Source organism: Stegostoma tigrinum, chromosome 18, assembly GCF_030684315.1.
Source record: "Stegostoma tigrinum isolate sSteTig4 chromosome 18, sSteTig4.hap1, whole genome shotgun sequence".
Taxonomy (NCBI): Eukaryota; Metazoa; Chordata; class Chondrichthyes; order Orectolobiformes; family Stegostomatidae; genus Stegostoma; species Stegostoma tigrinum.
In genome coordinates, this window is record NC_081371.1 from 5,935,013 (window position 1) to 5,951,744 (window position 16,732).

Consider the following 16,732-nt stretch of genomic DNA (forward strand, 5'->3'; position numbering starts at 1 on the left):
AAAAGATGCACGCTTCTGCCTTCCTCAGTAAAATGTCTATGATGAAGCTGCTTCAATTAACAGGCATTATTGTAACCTCCCAAAGCCAGCCCTTGTGACAAATGTTTGTGATTGCTGCTAACCCAGTCAGTGTGTAGGTGCCCAGACATTTCAAAATATGCAGCTCTGTGAAGAACAATATGTAGTGTTGGCAGCACAAGAACAAACTTACTTCTGCCTCTCCTCCATTGCTGGAAATGACAACAGTACATTCTTCTGTTTCCAGTACTTAGTGCTGGGCAGGACTTTGGGATTATAATTGACATATTAAGTTGTAGTCAATATTAAAGCCAACTGGCTGCAGGTGCCTCTTACAATAGTAAGATGTTCCACATGCTTGAGTTGAATCTTTCTTTTTTAGAGGATCATGTTTTTCATTTGATTCTGAAAACAAGGCAACAACACACGTGTGTACAATGCTGGTGACAGGGTTCCTTAAAGCGCAGAAGTAGAATTGAGAATTATTTAACCAGCTATGGCTTAGCTGGGCTTTCAATCATAGACATACATGGTGATGCTGGATCTCAAGTATAATTGCCTGTATAATACCCCAACAACACCAACTTGCATGTATATAGTGCCTTTAATGTAATGAAACATCCTGAAGTGCTTAACAGGAGCATTTTAAAACAAAGTGCAACACCAAAGCATAGAAGTAAATCCACAGCCCTTGTGAGAGTCGCATGCCTTAAGGAATGACTTAAAGCTTGAAAGAGAGGCATCGGAAATGAATTCCAAATTTATGGCCTGGTTGACTGAAGAGGTGGCCACATTTGATGGAGCAGTAGTAATTGGAAATGCACAAGAGATCAGAATTACAGGAAGTCAGATATCTCTGAAGTTTGAGGGGGCTTGTGGGAGATTAGACCAATGACGGTGCTAGTCCATGAAGGAATTAGAAAACATTGAGAATTTTAAAGTGAAGATATTGTTTCAGTGAAGCAATGCAGGCCAGTGAGCACAGGGATGATAAGGGAATTTTACTTTGAATTACCTCCATGTTGTGGGAGAACAGCCAGGAGTCCGTTGGCATAATGAAAGTAATGGAGCATGAATGTGTTTTCAGCAAGAGATGAGCTGAGATTAGCAAAGTTTGGCAATTCTACAAGGCCGAAATATGCAGTCTTTGTGGTGGCGGTAGTAGGAGGTCGAAACCTCATCTTGAGATCCCATGTGACACCAAGATTGCAAACAAGCTTGTCTAATCTCAGACTGTTACGAAAGAAAATTAGAAGGTGACAGCACTTTCAAGGGCTTTGGAGAAAAAAATGGGGAAGGTCAGAGATGGCCAGTAGCTTGCAGCAATGATAGACTAGTGTAATGGCTTCCATGCTATGATACACTGTTTGGAAGAGCTGGCAGGTTAGGAGTATAATTGCTGTGGGATCAGTACCAAAACTTTGATTTTCAACACCAGTTGGGAGCCTTTGAAACTAATCCCACACAAAATATTCCAATTGGATTCTGATTGCGTACATAGCTGGAATATTAAAATAGAGACACTATATTATCTGATTGATGAGTGGGCTTCTACCGTCCAGATTGAAAGATGTACAGAATTACTTGTGTCCATTGTTTTGTTTGAGAGAGAATCCTAATTAGGTTAGTACATTACAATACGATAGGCTTTTCTTGAGCAACTTGCTAGCACTAAGCTTTGATGTATTTGGACTCCTTCTATTTCCCTTTTTTTAAATACTAATTGACAACATTGTGGAATAGCTCCCCCTTTGCAATATAAATATTTCTTCCTGTAATCAGTGGTATTGTTGGATGCTCGTGATGACTGTGTTTATGTAGAAATAATTGCTTGGCCTCTATTGAGCACACTATCAACACTGTAAATTAGAGGTTCTTTTAGTTTCTGAAGCCTCAGCTATATTGTATTCAACATTTATTGTACAGTGAAAAAGCCAAAGAAATGTAGATGCTGGAATCAGAAACAAAAGAGAAATTGCTGGAAAAACTCAAAAGGCTTAGCGGCATCTGTGGACAGAAAGCAAAGTTAATGACTTCTTCAGAAGTCAAGACCCTATGAAGAACGATCACAAGACCCAAAATGTTTACTCGGTTTTCTGACTCCACAGATGCTGCTGAATTTTCCCAACAATTTTTGCTTTTGTTTTATTGTATTCTGGTTGATGAACATTCAGCACAATCTCAATTATCTATCAGCTTGAAGAAAAGTACTTGATGGTTGAGAAGAATTAGAAAATAATCACGTGTCTTTTTATGCATATCTGACATGAATAAGTTGCTTTGATTAACTTGTTAAGACTATTTGACTACCTTTTCTAGATTTTGTACATAAACGAAAGTTCAAAACTTCCAAATGAGTAGGTTTATTTAAAACTTGTATAGATTGGGGTATGGATAATTGAGGTTCTGCTGGACATACAGATCAAACATTGTTACACAGCCTGCAAGACCATTGTCTGTTTGTGTAGAATTTCACCTTCAGAAGGCGAGTCTACAGCCAGTGAACAGTCCAGTGGGAGAGAGTCCATTGAAGATATTCCCAGACCCCCTGCAACTCCTGCTAGTGGCAACAGACACGCAGTGATCGGAAATGGTTTGTATCCTCTCACTAATTAGTAAGTGCAATGTAAATTGGTACATCATATTTAGGGAAAAAAAAGTTGATCATCAAAGGACAATTTTTTTTTCTAGTGCTATTACTGCTTGTCTTGGTTTTAAATTCTGAAATTAACTGTGCCTGCCCTATCTGCACAACTAAGCTTTGTACCTACCCACAAATGGAGCTGTTTTACTGTGCACATTTAAGAAAGGCTGTTCTCTTTTAGGATGAGTTTGAGACAGCCAATCTAAAGTTACTGTATTATCCACCAATCTACGTATTTACAAGGTCAGCCACAGATCATATTTCCTTTATTCCCATTCACTCAGCTGGCCTGATTCCGTGGGCCGCCTTGGTTGAGAAGAAAGTTACATTGGAGCACTTTTTGTTGTCAGCAGCAAGTTTGTGTCCCATATTTTCACCACAAATTTTATAAAATTTATTATCGTATTAAATCAGTTGAGATAGAAATAATACTCAAGAGCAGTGATATTATAGTTGATCCACTTTAGGATGCCATTTAGTGTCAATGGCTGACTGGGTACACGTCTCTTGTTCTGCTGACTGAAGTTCTTATGTTTCTATTCCTGACCTATTTTCAAATCAGCCTGTTCAGTGATATAATTACCTGCTTCTGGAAAAGGTAGAACTTGAAGCGGGTCTCTTTGCTCAAAGGTAGGGATATAACCACTGTATCACGCGAGCCCTTTGAGCACCCCAGATTGGATGTGAACCCACAATACCTGACTGAAGTCATTTTATCCTTCCTCATTCTTCCTTCTTATTCATTAAATCACTGAAAAGGCCAAGCATTCTGGACTGTAGCACATGTAACAATAATCAGGCGCATCCTAAACTCTGACTTATTAGTGGGCAAACAGTTCATCGTCAGTCTCGAATCCACTAAACAATTTCTAATTAATTTCTTTAAAAATAATGGTGATCTTAGTGATACCCCTTCCTAGTGCCTCATGATTCATTCTTTACATGTTAAATCATTTTTGTTAGATCATTTATTATGACAACTTGTCCCATTCCTTAGATCTTTACCAAGATAAGATGGCACCAATCTGTCTGATTAGAGTATCTATTGTCACCTCCCAGTGAGTAACAATGATGCATCTAAGATGATCCAAAAATCTATAAAACTCTCTACAGAACCTAGTTATACACATACACACCCTTCCCGTCTCCTCGATAAGCCTGTTCCAGAGTTACAGAACAAAATAATTTATAATAACAACTATGTCGTTCAGTAAAAACTTTTGTACATTGTAGTGTTCTCATGTGTTAGCCTAAGTTTATGTTACCTTGAACCATAAAAGAATAATAAAATCATTAGCCTTTATTTCTGATCTTAGAATATGACTGACTTACTTACAAGAAAGTGTTTAACAATGAACCATAATTAAACAAATTATATTTACTTAATAAAGTCAAAATTATCAATTTTTGGGAAAGAAAGCTCAATTCTGTAACTAAGCATGGCCAAATACTACCATATCAACATAATTGTAGTCAAAACTTTACCCAAAAAGTGTAACAATATCCAAATGATACGTGCCCATGTAACAGCATCATACAGACGATGAATACCACAAGATTATTGTGTAAACAGTATCTATATTCCAATGAAATTCTTCTCTTAAACAGTGCATACCTAATACCATATTTACTACCCTCAATACCACCTTGTCCTATATTTTTCCAGGGCTCACATTGTCTGGTATGGGTAAGCATAGCCACTTTCTCATCTAACAAGGAGAGTTTCTTGTAGTGAACATGACATAAATATTTACAGATTTGTAATAAGCTATATGTTACAACAACATGGAATGCATTCATACTAGGAGGATCTCCACTTGGGTCTGACTCCTTCAAGATTCAGTTCTCATGACATCATCACAGTGGCTAGTGCTAATGGTACTCGATCAGTGTACAGCATCTAACATTGCAGAATCATAGAATCCCTACTGTGCAGAAAGAAATCTTTCAGACTGAGTCTGCACTGACCCTCTGAAGTGCATCCCACCCAAATCTATCCCCCATTCCATCCCCATAACCCTGCATTTTAACATGGCTAATCCACGCAACCTGCACATCCCCGTCCACATGAACAATTTAACATGGTCAGCCCACCTAACCTGCACATCATTGGACTGTGGGAGGAAACTGGAAGATCTGGCAGAAACATACACAAACACAGAGGTGTAAATTCCATACAGACTGACACTACGCAGCAGTACTTACTACCTTAGAGCCCTTTAAGCAGTGTCTTATAAGTTGTAATAGTTCTCAGTGTTGCATAATCAATAAGCATTAACCATTATAGCTAAAAATGATAAGAAAACATTGGCTGTGCTCAGCAGATCTGTGTTTCGATGAAACATGGTAGACCTGAAAGCATAACTGTTTCTTTCTCTGGAGATGTTGCCAGACTTGCTGAATATTTCAACATTTTCTGTTTTGGTTTTCAATTTTTACCATCTACAGTTTTTTGTCATTAAGCAACATTGTTTTTACCCTCACAATGGAACACAAGTTCATAGTGTATTCCATGCAGTGGATTTCTTTTTTAAATCACTCATGGGACATGGGCACTGCTGGCTGGGCCAGCATTTATTACCCATCTCTAGCTGCCCTTGAAAAAGTGGTGGTGAGCGGCTTTCTTGAGCTGCGACACCCAACCCTATTAAGGAAGGCATTTCAGAACTTTTACCTAGTATACTCTGTCAAGAAACTGAGTGCCTTGGAATGGAAATTGCAAGTGGTGGTCTCCCCTTGTCCTTCCAGATGGTGGAGGTTGTGGGTGTGAAAGGTACTGTCTAAAATGCCTCGGTGGATTTCTGCGATATTCGGCTGCTACTGAACATTGGTGGTGCAGGAAATGAATGTTTGTGAAACTGGTGCTACATAAGTAGGGTACTTTGTCCTGGCTGGTAGACAGTTAATAGGGGGCCAGGAGCCGTGAGCCATCTAAGTTGCATGCTATGCAGCTGCTCCAAGTGTCCATACATGGTGATCAGCGTACCATTGCGATGACCAGTGTTGACTTGAGATTTGGAGGTTGTCGCCACAGGTGGACCTTGGAGGTCTGCGCAGAAGCAACAAGGTATGGATACATTTCAGTAGGTGATGTACTCACTGTAAGAGTCGATAGCATAATGGTAATGTCTCCAAGCTAGTAATCCAGAGGCTCATGGCTCATGCTTTGGGAACAGTGATTGAAATCCCACCACAGCAGCTGGTGGAATTTAAATTCAGTTTATAAAATCTGGAATTAAAAATGCTAGCCTCACACTGACGACACTGACAAGTTATCATGGTTTGTAGTAAACTAATGTTGATCATTAATGTCCTTTACGGAAAGAAATCTGCCAATCTTGCTCAACCTGGCCTCCAGGTGACGTTAGATTAAACATGACCCAATTTTAATAAGTATCCCAAGATATTGTACTTATAAACATACAAAATTGATTAGCAATAGCTTTTTAGTCCCTCAAGCCTGGCCCATCATTTAATACAGTTATAACTGATCTGTTTGTGGTTTGAATTGTTTATTCTCATCTACTCCTGATTTAGTTTTTGTTCCATTGTCTGACATGAAATTATGAATCCATCTACCTCTGCATTAAAAGTATTCAATGACCCTATTTCTACCACCTTCCAAAGTAGAAAGTCCCAAAGTCATGCAACCGCTTTCAAAAAATAGTGTCTCCTCGTTCCCTAATATGGCAATCCCTTAATTATATCCTTATCACCTAAACACTATCTGAATAGTCAGTGTATCTCCAAAGTCACATTCATGTTTGGCCTATTCTTACAAATTTACAATCCGGCAACCTCCAAAAATCTACACTGAGGAAATTAGTACCTTCCAGACCTACTTCAAAATCAAGACAATAGCCATCCCCCCATAAACTAATTGTAATCAAGTTCATTTCAAGGCTTTTGAATATGTAAGTGTTCAACTGCCAACTGTTACCTGAGCTGATAATTCAAACTGTCAAAGAAAATCTGTTTGTCCTCAAAATTTGCTGACTGTTTATAAAGTGTATTGGCGTCCTCTGTTGGTTTGACATTGTATTGAAGTTGGCACATTCAGATAAAAGCAATGGCTTCAGGCCGATAATATTCTCAGTCTAAACATAATTGCACAAAGAATTCAAGACAGGATATAGTTTAATTTAATTGACTACTTAGGCATACACAGTTAATCCCTGTGAATCAAGGATGAAGTTTTAAATAATTTGTGGTTAATTTGTATACATACTGCTCACAGTCAAAATACTTGGCCTCCAAGAAAAAGGCAGTCCACAAGCAGACCTTTATTTTCTGTGAATTAAATCTTTCCCCTTTCATTCATGACCTGAGTTGGATAATGCCACTAAGCCCCACATCTTAAATTTGGAGACTACATTTTTCTGCCCAGTATGAAAGATGTTAGACTAAACAGAACTGAACCAACAGTCAAATTTATTTACTTGCAATCTGATTACAAATTCAGTATGCAAGATTTGAGATGATGACTATAATACAGTTAACCATCATTATGGATGAGATCAGTCTGAATCTTTTTATTTTCAAATTTATCTAGCTCACAGCATGTATAGGCAAGTTTGCTAATGCTTAGAATGAGACCTTGTTTAAACATTCTGACAGCCTGGTTGCTGGTGGCTGGATCAGAAATCCTGACTTTTGGTCTCCTGACCTGAAGCCCTGACTCCCATTGGTCCCCTTCTTTGAATTGAGGCATAGTATTGTAATCATGAGTCAAGCACACCAGTGGGATCCTAAACCAATTCTTGTGGTGTTTAAGGTCACTAGGTTTTAATTTTTTTTAAACTTCATCGTTCTTTGTGGAATACTACAGCCAGTGGTTCATTGCTGCATAATGATTTTAACAGATAAAACGTTAAGGCAGGCCCATAAGTTAACTTCATGTAGCAATGACAATGCTAATCAAATAATTGAGGCCATAGGCTTTGGTAGCATTGCAGGATTTCCAAAGGTACAAGGGATGGTAGGTTGCATGACAATTAAGGTGCCATCAGGGCAGCAAGGGGCAATCATTGACCAAGAAGTCTTCCATTACATGAGAATTCATCTATTATATGTTGCTGCATGTGAAGGATTGTTCATGTGTCCAAATGCTGTCCTGGCAGTGGTCATGATCCCTGTGAACTGAGACACTACCAGATGGTAGGATGTATCAGAATACTTCAGTGCTCCTTGAAGAGAAAGGGAGCCTCTAAAGAGACAGTTAACAATCCCATTCCCGTATCTCACACCGTTGTCGGGGTGGACCACAAGCTTACCACAAGATCACCATTTAAATATGAGGGTTTGATATGTGGAGTGGTCAGGTGGTACTCTTCAATGCTATCCTGTTCAAGTGTCAGTTATGGACATGGTATGTTGTTGCTCCAGGGATGGGAAGCCCCTGGCAGATAAGGATCACATTAGCAACCCTCATTCTCTAATGAAGAGCGTATAATGATAAGGAGATGGGCCATGATAATGAACTGCACAAGATGCTGTGAATGCCGTGGAGACATGAGAATTACTAATCATATTAAAATTTAAGTAGCAATCTGTAAATTGAACCATTGTGACCATCTTGGTGACTCACCTTTTCACCTAATTTAACCAGTTATCACTGCCAAGGCTACTAAGACCACCATTTACGCCTTGGCTTTGTTTTCCTGCCCATTCCCAATAACATTTTATCCTTGACCAAAAATCTGTCTAACTCAGCTTTGAACATATTCAATGACTCAGCCTCCATTGTTCCCTGAAGAAGAGAATTCCCAAGACTATAACTTTGAGAAAAGAAATCTACCTCATCTCAGTCTTAAATGAGATACATCTATTTTGGAGACCGCTTTGTGGAACTCCTACACTCGGTTTGTGACAAACGACTGCACCTCCCAGTCGCAAACCATTTCAACTACCCCTCCCCCTCCTTGGATGACATGTCCATCCTAGGCCACCTCCAGTGCCACAACAGTGCCACCCGAAGGCTGCAGGAACAGTACCTCATATTTTGCTTGGGAACCCTGCAGCCTCTGGTCTCAATGTTGACTTCACAACTTTCAAAGCCTCCCCACCCCTAAGACCAGCCCAGCTCGTCCCTGCCTCGTTGACCTGTTTGTCTTTTCTCCCAGCTATCTGCCCCTCCCTCCCAACTGACCAACCCCCGTCCTAACTCCCTACCCACACTCCACCTTTACTGGTTCCATCCCCGCCTCCTTGACCTATCCGTCTTCTTTCCACCCATCTGCTCCTCTATCCACCTCCCATCATCACCTCTCCCCCTCTCTATTTATTTCAGAGTCCCTTTCCCCTCCCCCACTTCTGAAGAAGGGCCTAGACCCGAAACATCAGCTTTCCTGCTCCTCTGATGCTGCCTAGCCTACTGTGTTCATCCAGCTCCAAGCCTTGTTATCTCAGACTCCAGCATCGGCAGTTCCTACTATCTCTGCCTCTATTTTTAAGTTTTGTTTCCTGTTCTAGATTCCTCCACCACCACCATCAAACCCCTCCCAGGAGCCCCCAACTATAGAGATACCGTCCTCTCAATACCTACCATCAAGGCTGTTCAGAATCTGCCTATTCTATCCTTCTTCAAAAGACAGTTCCTTCATCCTAATGAACCTTCACTGAACTGCACCCATAGCAAGTAAATCTTTTCTTAGGTAAGGAGACCAACGCTGTACATCGTAATCTAGGAGTTAACTCACCAATACATTTGCTATCCCTACAGCTACTTCTTTTAAGATTCGAGCATGTAGGCTATCAGGTCCACAAGAAATGTTAGCCTTTGATTCCATTAGTTTTCCCAATACTTCTGTCTCTAATGACCATATTATTTTAAATTTCTGCATTTTGCCTTTTGATTTTCTGCTATTTCTGGAATGCTGTTTATGCCTTCCAACACAAAATCTGCTATAAAATACTTGTCCTAATTCTTTGTCTTTTCCTTTTTATCCATTAGTAATTCTCCATGCTTATTCCAAAAGGGGCCAATTCTTTCTGAACATACCCATTTTGTGTACTGTTGATTCTTCTACTGTCTGTTTTCTGCTTCTAACTAGTATTCTCTCATGCTTCAATTGCTCCCTCTTTATTTTTGACCTTTTTGTTTCATTTGGGTAGGTTCCTTAGCATGCTTAGTTGGCCAGAGATGATGCATGCTTTTCATGGAATTAATCCTTCTCAATGATATATATCTTTTTCAAGAGTTGTAAAGTATCTGTCACTACCTTTTAATCAACATTCCCACTCCACATAGTAAACTCAGTCTTCATATCTTTGTAATTGAGTTTATTTAAATTTAAGACACCAATTTCAAACCCAAGTTTCTCACCCTAAAGCTGAATATCAAACTCTATCAAGTTATGATAGGCCTTGCCAAGAGCTTCCTTTACTATGACATCATGCATTAATCCTGTCTTATCACACATTACCAGGTGTAAAATAGATTGGCCTCTGGTTCATTCTAGACTGTATTGTTGGAGTAAACTGTCCAGATCGCACTGTATTACTCCTTCAAACTACCTTTGCCAATTTGATTAAGTCCATCTCGAGGGAGATTATCCACCATTATTGCAGTACATTTTGTACAAACCTCTATCTTTTTCTTCATTTATATTTAGTCCTACAATGTAGCTGTTATTCAGGAGCCTATAAACTACTCCCACCATTGACTTTTTTGCCTTATTATTTCTCATCTGCACAAAAATTGACTCTATATATCGATCTTCTACACCAAGATAATTTCTCATACAAAACTGATGTCATCATTCACGTAACAAAGCTACGCCACCTTTTATCCTTTCTACAGTAGTCACTCACTACTGCACCATGTGTCATGTCAACTGGATTTGTGCTGATTTGTGGTAAGGAAATAGATTTCAGGCAGGAGATAGCCAGGATTATATTGAGTACTGGAGCAGATGTCAGTAACTGTATGTTCTACTCCTTCTCCTATAATTTATGTTGTTATGTTTTATTTATGTTTTATTATTATAAGTTCCTATTGCCATTTGTCACAGTATATTTTAATGTAAATCAGGGCACTTAATAGAATAACCACTGATGATCTATTCTAGGACCTGCGGAGATCAGCAGGACTGATGAGCAATCTTCGTCCGCTTCCATTTTTGACCACGTTGACCGGATGTCACGTCCACCTGAGGCAGGCAAGCGGCTACCAAACAAGATTCAGCTGATTGCCATGCAACCAATTCCTGCACCTCCTTTACAGAATCCATTACTTCCTGAGCGAGTTACTGAAACAAATATAATAAACAAAGAGGTGAGAATTTCTGTAGTTTCCCTCGTGAGATGGTATGAGGGTTAACAGTATGTTGTACACTTGGACTTCCTGTAATAGCAAAAAAAGGCTTGTTAGACCATGATAGTATGTTTATTGATAATTTATTGAAGGCATTTCATCTGATTCATTTTTTGAAGTTCAGTGACTGTTGACAAACAGGCAAACTTAGTTTTCACTTCACAAAAGAATCCTTGAAGCTTGCATTAAAATAAACAGACTAGGTTTTGAAGTCCCATTAAGTCATGAGTAATGTAAAAAGAAATTAGTGAACAAGCAGAGGAGAAGTGTGAGACTGAGTAGTATTAATCTATCTACTGAGTATTTTGAGCAAAGGAATGACATACAGGAATACCTCTATGTTTTTTGATGGAAGTGGAAGCTTTGGTGACCCCTAAAGATCTTAATATAGTCTCATTAACGACGTCACATCAAATTACATTAAATCCCTACAAAGATGCATATTTGTGGACTTAACACAAACATGATAGATTAACGTTGTTGATGTCTTATCAATGAAAAAGCATTTGGAAGACTTTTGATGGAGCTAGCCCAGATTGTGTTAGGGGACTCGGGTGCATCAATCTTTAAAATGCATGCACATTTGCAAATGGTAATCTAGAAAGCTAACGGAATGGTGGCATTTATATCCAGATGACTGGTGTTTAATGATGCGGAAGTTATGCTGCAGTTATAGTAAACGCTTGTCAGACACCACTTGGAGTACTGTGGGCAGTTCTGGGCACCATACCTTCGGAAGGATACCTTGGCCTTGGAAAGAGTATAATGTAGGCTTACTCAAATTATACCTGGATTTCAGGGGTTAAGTTGTGAGAAGAGATTATACAAATTAGACGTTTTTCTCTAGAATTAGAAGGTTGAAGAGTGATCTGATTAAAGTCTTCACAAAAGATAGGGTAGATAAAGATAAACTATATTCAGTGGTTGGAGATTCTAAAACTAAGGAGCACAGTTTAAAAATTAGGGCCAGACCATTCAAAACAGATATTAAGAAGCATTTCTAAGTGGTAGAGGTTTGGAACCCTCTTCTACAAACAGCAATTGATGCTAAATCAGTTGTTAATTTTGAATCTGAAGTAGATAAATTTTAGTGAGGCAAAGGCGCTAAGTGGTATGGGCAGGTATATGTATTTAGGCCCAGGTCAGTCATTGTCTTATTGAATGGCAAAGTGGTGTGAGTGGTTGAATGGCCTATTTTCCTGTTCCCATGTTCCTATCTCATCCTTTGGCATAGTACACAGGATAAAGGAATAGACAGTTTGTTGACATGATTTAAAACACCAGACACCTTTAACACCAATCCACAAACATGTCAGAAAATTATATTTAGCTCGAAGTAACAAAACGTTTTTGTTCTCATCTTCAGGTTCAGCGTGCTTTGAGACAGAAATCTGAAATTGAACACCACCGCAACAAGATCCGACTGCGAGCCAAAAGGAAAGGACATTATGATTTCCCCATCATGGACGAAGTTGATACCATTGATACCAAGGAAAGGCGCAGAGCCTACCGCAGAGCCCAGATTCACATTGATAGGATTCTTGATCCCAGTATTGATGGCCCATCTGTCCTTCTGGAACCAAGGAAAAGGTAGGCGTAAAATGAAAACAGAAAAGTGCTGGAAATACTCAGCTAGTCTGGAGCTATTCGTAGAAAGATAACTAGGATTCATGTTTCAGGTTAATGATGTTAATGTCATCTGAAATGTTAACTCAATTTCTTCCTTGACAAAGGCTTCCCAACTGCGGAGTAGCTCCAGCATTTTGCTTTTCTATTTTAGATTTTGCAACGTTCAGTGTTCTTGATTTTGTACCTGGGCATAAAATATCTCTGGAAACTGCACATGGTTATTTTCTTGATATGAAATTGTCTGTGAATTAAAATGTAAGAAAGCAAAGTCTACAACAGCATCTATGTGATGATTTGAAATCAAGAGATAAATTTGTCAGTTAGAGCACTGGGAGCAAACTGTTCGTCAGTATCATTGTGCTGATAGTTTGATGACACAAATTAAGTTTCCTGACCAGAGAAGCTTGAAGCATCTAAAATACTTAAATTCACAGCATGGAGCTTACAAATATATGTGAATTATCATGATATTTAAGACAATACATAATAAATGATTGAATCCTTTTCCTAGTTTTTTGGCTGTTTAGATTAGTTGCACATGTTGTTGAAATAATCAAATGCAAAGATTGTGTGAGTCGCTGCTTGCAAACCCATACAAGAACTTTGCCCGATGTGTCCTCTTGCTGTCAGCCACTGACTGCATTCACAAGTCCCAACCCCAAATATCTTAATAAAATCTGAAAAGGCTGCGGAAGCTGTAAATCAGGAACAAAATCAGAAATTGCTGGAAAAGCTCAGCAGGTCTGGCAGCATCTAGAAGAAAGAATCAGAGTTAATGTTTCGGGTCCAGTGACCCTCCTTTAGTTCTGATTTTTTCCTCTAGACACTGCCAGACCTGCTGAGCTTTTCCAGTAACTTCTTCTGTTTTTGTCCCAAATATCTTAATATCTGAATCCATGCACAGTTACAATAAACCTTCAAGGATTACTCATATATTTTTCCCATAACTTGTAGCACAAATGTCAGTACACATTGCCCTCATGGACTTATTATACCCATTATGAATTTGTGATAGTTTTATCCTGGGTTTAATTCTCACTTGTTGAAATAATGATTTGATCCCAAAGTACATGAATGTATTAAATAATTGCCAGTTGTTCTGCTTCACTTCAGTTATCGTGCCAAAAGATCTCCACGACAGAGACGGAGACACCAGGTCAATGGCAGTTTGATGGATGCAGAGAAAGATAGGTTGATAACCACAGACAGTGATGGAACCTATAAGAAACCACCTGGAGTTAACAATGCAGCTTATGTTGTAAGTGTGGAAGAACAATAATTATATACATCTTTTGCTTTAGTGCCTTCAAAGTACCTCCTTTTCCCTGTCTCCTCCGCCAAAGTGCTGATCATCTTCAGGTAGAGGGCACACAAACTACCAGCTCCAAGATTGTTAGGCAGTCCTTCCACTTATCTACATTTCATCCTTCAAAGATTTCCTCAGAGCCCATCTCTGGCTATGCTTTCACCATGTCCCTTATTCACTTGTTTCCTATTCATGGTCCTTTCTTGTTTGTGAAGCATCTTGATTTATTTTGTATGGTATGTTAGAGCTAGTTTAACCATGCTTGGTTTAATAAAAAACATGAAAGAGTGACTTGCATCAAGTGTTGTCATTCTCCCTGACTACTCTCTCATAATCCATCTAAGATTCAGAATTTATTTGATTGATAATGTCTCGAGTAAGTCCAATGGATCAATAATGCTGTAAGATTGGTGATGGAGTTTCAATTTGTCTGTCACATCATACTTCTCTACAGATAGTTTGACTGAAATTTCTGAAATATTTGTGTGCACAGTTAAAATTTAAACCTTGGTCAAACATTTTCATTTGTAACTGCTTTACCTTTCATTCTTTGACAATGTCAAAGCAATCCTCTGATGTAGATAGCATTCATGCATGTTACTAGTCTTATCTAGTTATTGGTCCCATTTTGTGCCTACATATAAGGTGCAAGATGGCTATCTGTGCCTTGAAGTGGATAATTTGGGCAGTTTGTAGTGTATGGAATTGACTGTCTGAGTTCAGACAACCACCCAAACTTTTGGAATTGATTGTCTGAATTCAGCCAGACCGATGAGCAAGTGCTTCTATAAGAGGAAACCATTCCATTTCAGAGGAACAGAAGCTAAATGTAGCTGTATAAATTGTGCGTTGTTTTCATCGGCCAGATATCCTGGCTGAGTGCATCCATCTGAAAACCAAAAAGTGTATGTATGGATTTTGTTTTGCACTTCATGTTGACATGGTCGGAATCTGAAATGTGATATGTGAGAGATTGCCAATGTGAGGCGCCCTACCACTATGTGGCACAGCTCCAATTCACTAGTCATTAAATAGCTTGCAAATTTCCTAATTAGTGAATTTTGCAAAGCATGCTGTTTATGAATTTCATTACACGCTCTCCTCTACCTGCCTCATTGTGTCTGCAAACTCATACAAATTGGTTATAGGACTATGAAGGCATTCCATTTGAATAGAAGATCTAACACTGTGGGAGACTGAGATATTTCCGGTTAACCCACAACAGAACAGTTGGATGCTATTTGCCTTCACTACATTGTCTATCCTTTCATTGCCCCAGCTCCACTGACCTAATCTTGATTTGGTTCTGTGTTTTGCAGTCGGACCCTGACCTGCCTCCGGAGCCTAAACCTCATTCTCCATCACACACACATCCTCCCCCTCCCGCTCCCCCACCATACATTCCACCACAACCATCTATTGAAGAGGCAAGACAGCAGATGTACTCTCTGCTCGATGATGCATTTGCTTTGGCAGCTCCAGGTAGTCCTGGAAAAGTCCTGTCAGCAGTCTGCCTTGGGCAGCCAGCCACCAGCACTCCTATCAGGGGAACCAGAGTATCAGCTAACAACCACTGGACTCCAGTGTATGAACAACCCCAGAGTCTCAGCTATTCATATGCCACGGTATGTAACATGTAAAGCGTTTCACACAGTATGCTCATACATATGTCAACATTTCCATTACGGCAGATAATGCAGAAATCACATGAGTTCCAAATTTTTTTTCTTGCCTCATTTTCCAGAGTTATATCTTGGACAAAGTAATTTTCATCCCGAACCGAAGCATGCCTAGCTTAATAAAATATAGCTGGTCATGTTTAAGTTGGAGTAATTTGTATACGATTCCAGTTAGGTAGATTTTATGTTGGAGAAGTCTGTTTCTACCAGAAACTGGATTGAAGTTGTTCATACTCGTTCACGTGGAGACTTGAATTTTATTAGTCTGGAGTTAATCTGAGATCCCAGAACTGAAGGACCAATATCTCATATCTAATTGAATCACTCAACCCCCAAAACACATTATCTGAGAAAGGGTCACCGGACCCAAAACGCTAATTGTGATTCTTCTTCACTGATGCTGCCAGACATACTCAGCTTTTCCAGCAATTTGTGTTTGTTTCTCCACAACTCTTCAACCCATTACTAATTAAAAATCTGTCTATCTTCTCCTTTAAATTGCTCAATGTCCTAACATTTGCGCACCCTGGGACAGTGAATTCTACAGATTCAAGACCTTTTGAAAGAAATAATTTCTCCTCATGTCTGTTTTTAAATCTGCTACCCCTTATCGTAAAATTATGACCTCACATTCTTTATTGCCTCACAAGAGGAAACACCCTCTCTGTATCTACTTTGTTAATTCCCTTTTGCATCTTGTACAGTTCAATTAGATCTCCTCATATCCTCCTAATTCCAAGAGAGTTGTAAACCTAAGCTGCACAATCTGTCTTCATATGACAGATAGGCGTGGCCAAGTGGCTGAGGAGCTAACACTGCTGCCTCACAGTGCCAGGGGCCTGGGTTCAATTCTACACACGGGCGACGGTGTGGAGTTTGCACATTCTTCTTGTGTCTGCGTAGGTTTCCTCCCATAGTCCAAAAATGTGCAGGTTAGGTGGCTTGAACATGCTACATTGCCCATAGTGTCTAGGCATGTGCATACTATGTGGATTAGCCGTGGGAAATGCAGGGTTACAGGGATACAGGGATAGTGGGGTGCGTGGGTCTGGGTGGGATGCCCTTCAGAAGGTTGGTGTGGACCTGATAGATCAAATGGTCAGCTTCCACACAGTAGGGATTGTAAGATTCTAATCCCTCAT

The 16,732-nt window shown here is 39.5% G+C and overlaps 1 protein-coding gene across 2 annotated transcripts in view; it reads left to right on the top strand.

The window, feature by feature from the left end:
* Nucleotides 1–16,732, top strand: part of si:ch211-1e14.1 (UPF0606 protein KIAA1549) — a 200,247-nt gene that overhangs the window by 151,879 nt on the left and 31,636 nt on the right. The window contains exons 12-16 of one of the 2 annotated variants that reach the window (XM_048549365.2): nucleotides 2,487–2,611; nucleotides 10,732–10,937; nucleotides 12,343–12,566; nucleotides 13,719–13,863; nucleotides 15,231–15,536. In XM_048549365.2, coding sequence (XP_048405322.1) covers nucleotides 2,487–2,611; nucleotides 10,732–10,937; nucleotides 12,343–12,566; nucleotides 13,719–13,863; nucleotides 15,231–15,536 — 1,006 coding nt within the window. The remainder of the gene's footprint in view (nucleotides 1–2,486; nucleotides 2,612–10,731; nucleotides 10,938–12,342; nucleotides 12,567–13,718; nucleotides 13,864–15,230; nucleotides 15,537–16,732) is intronic. The other variant, XM_048549367.2, reaches the window with a different exon arrangement.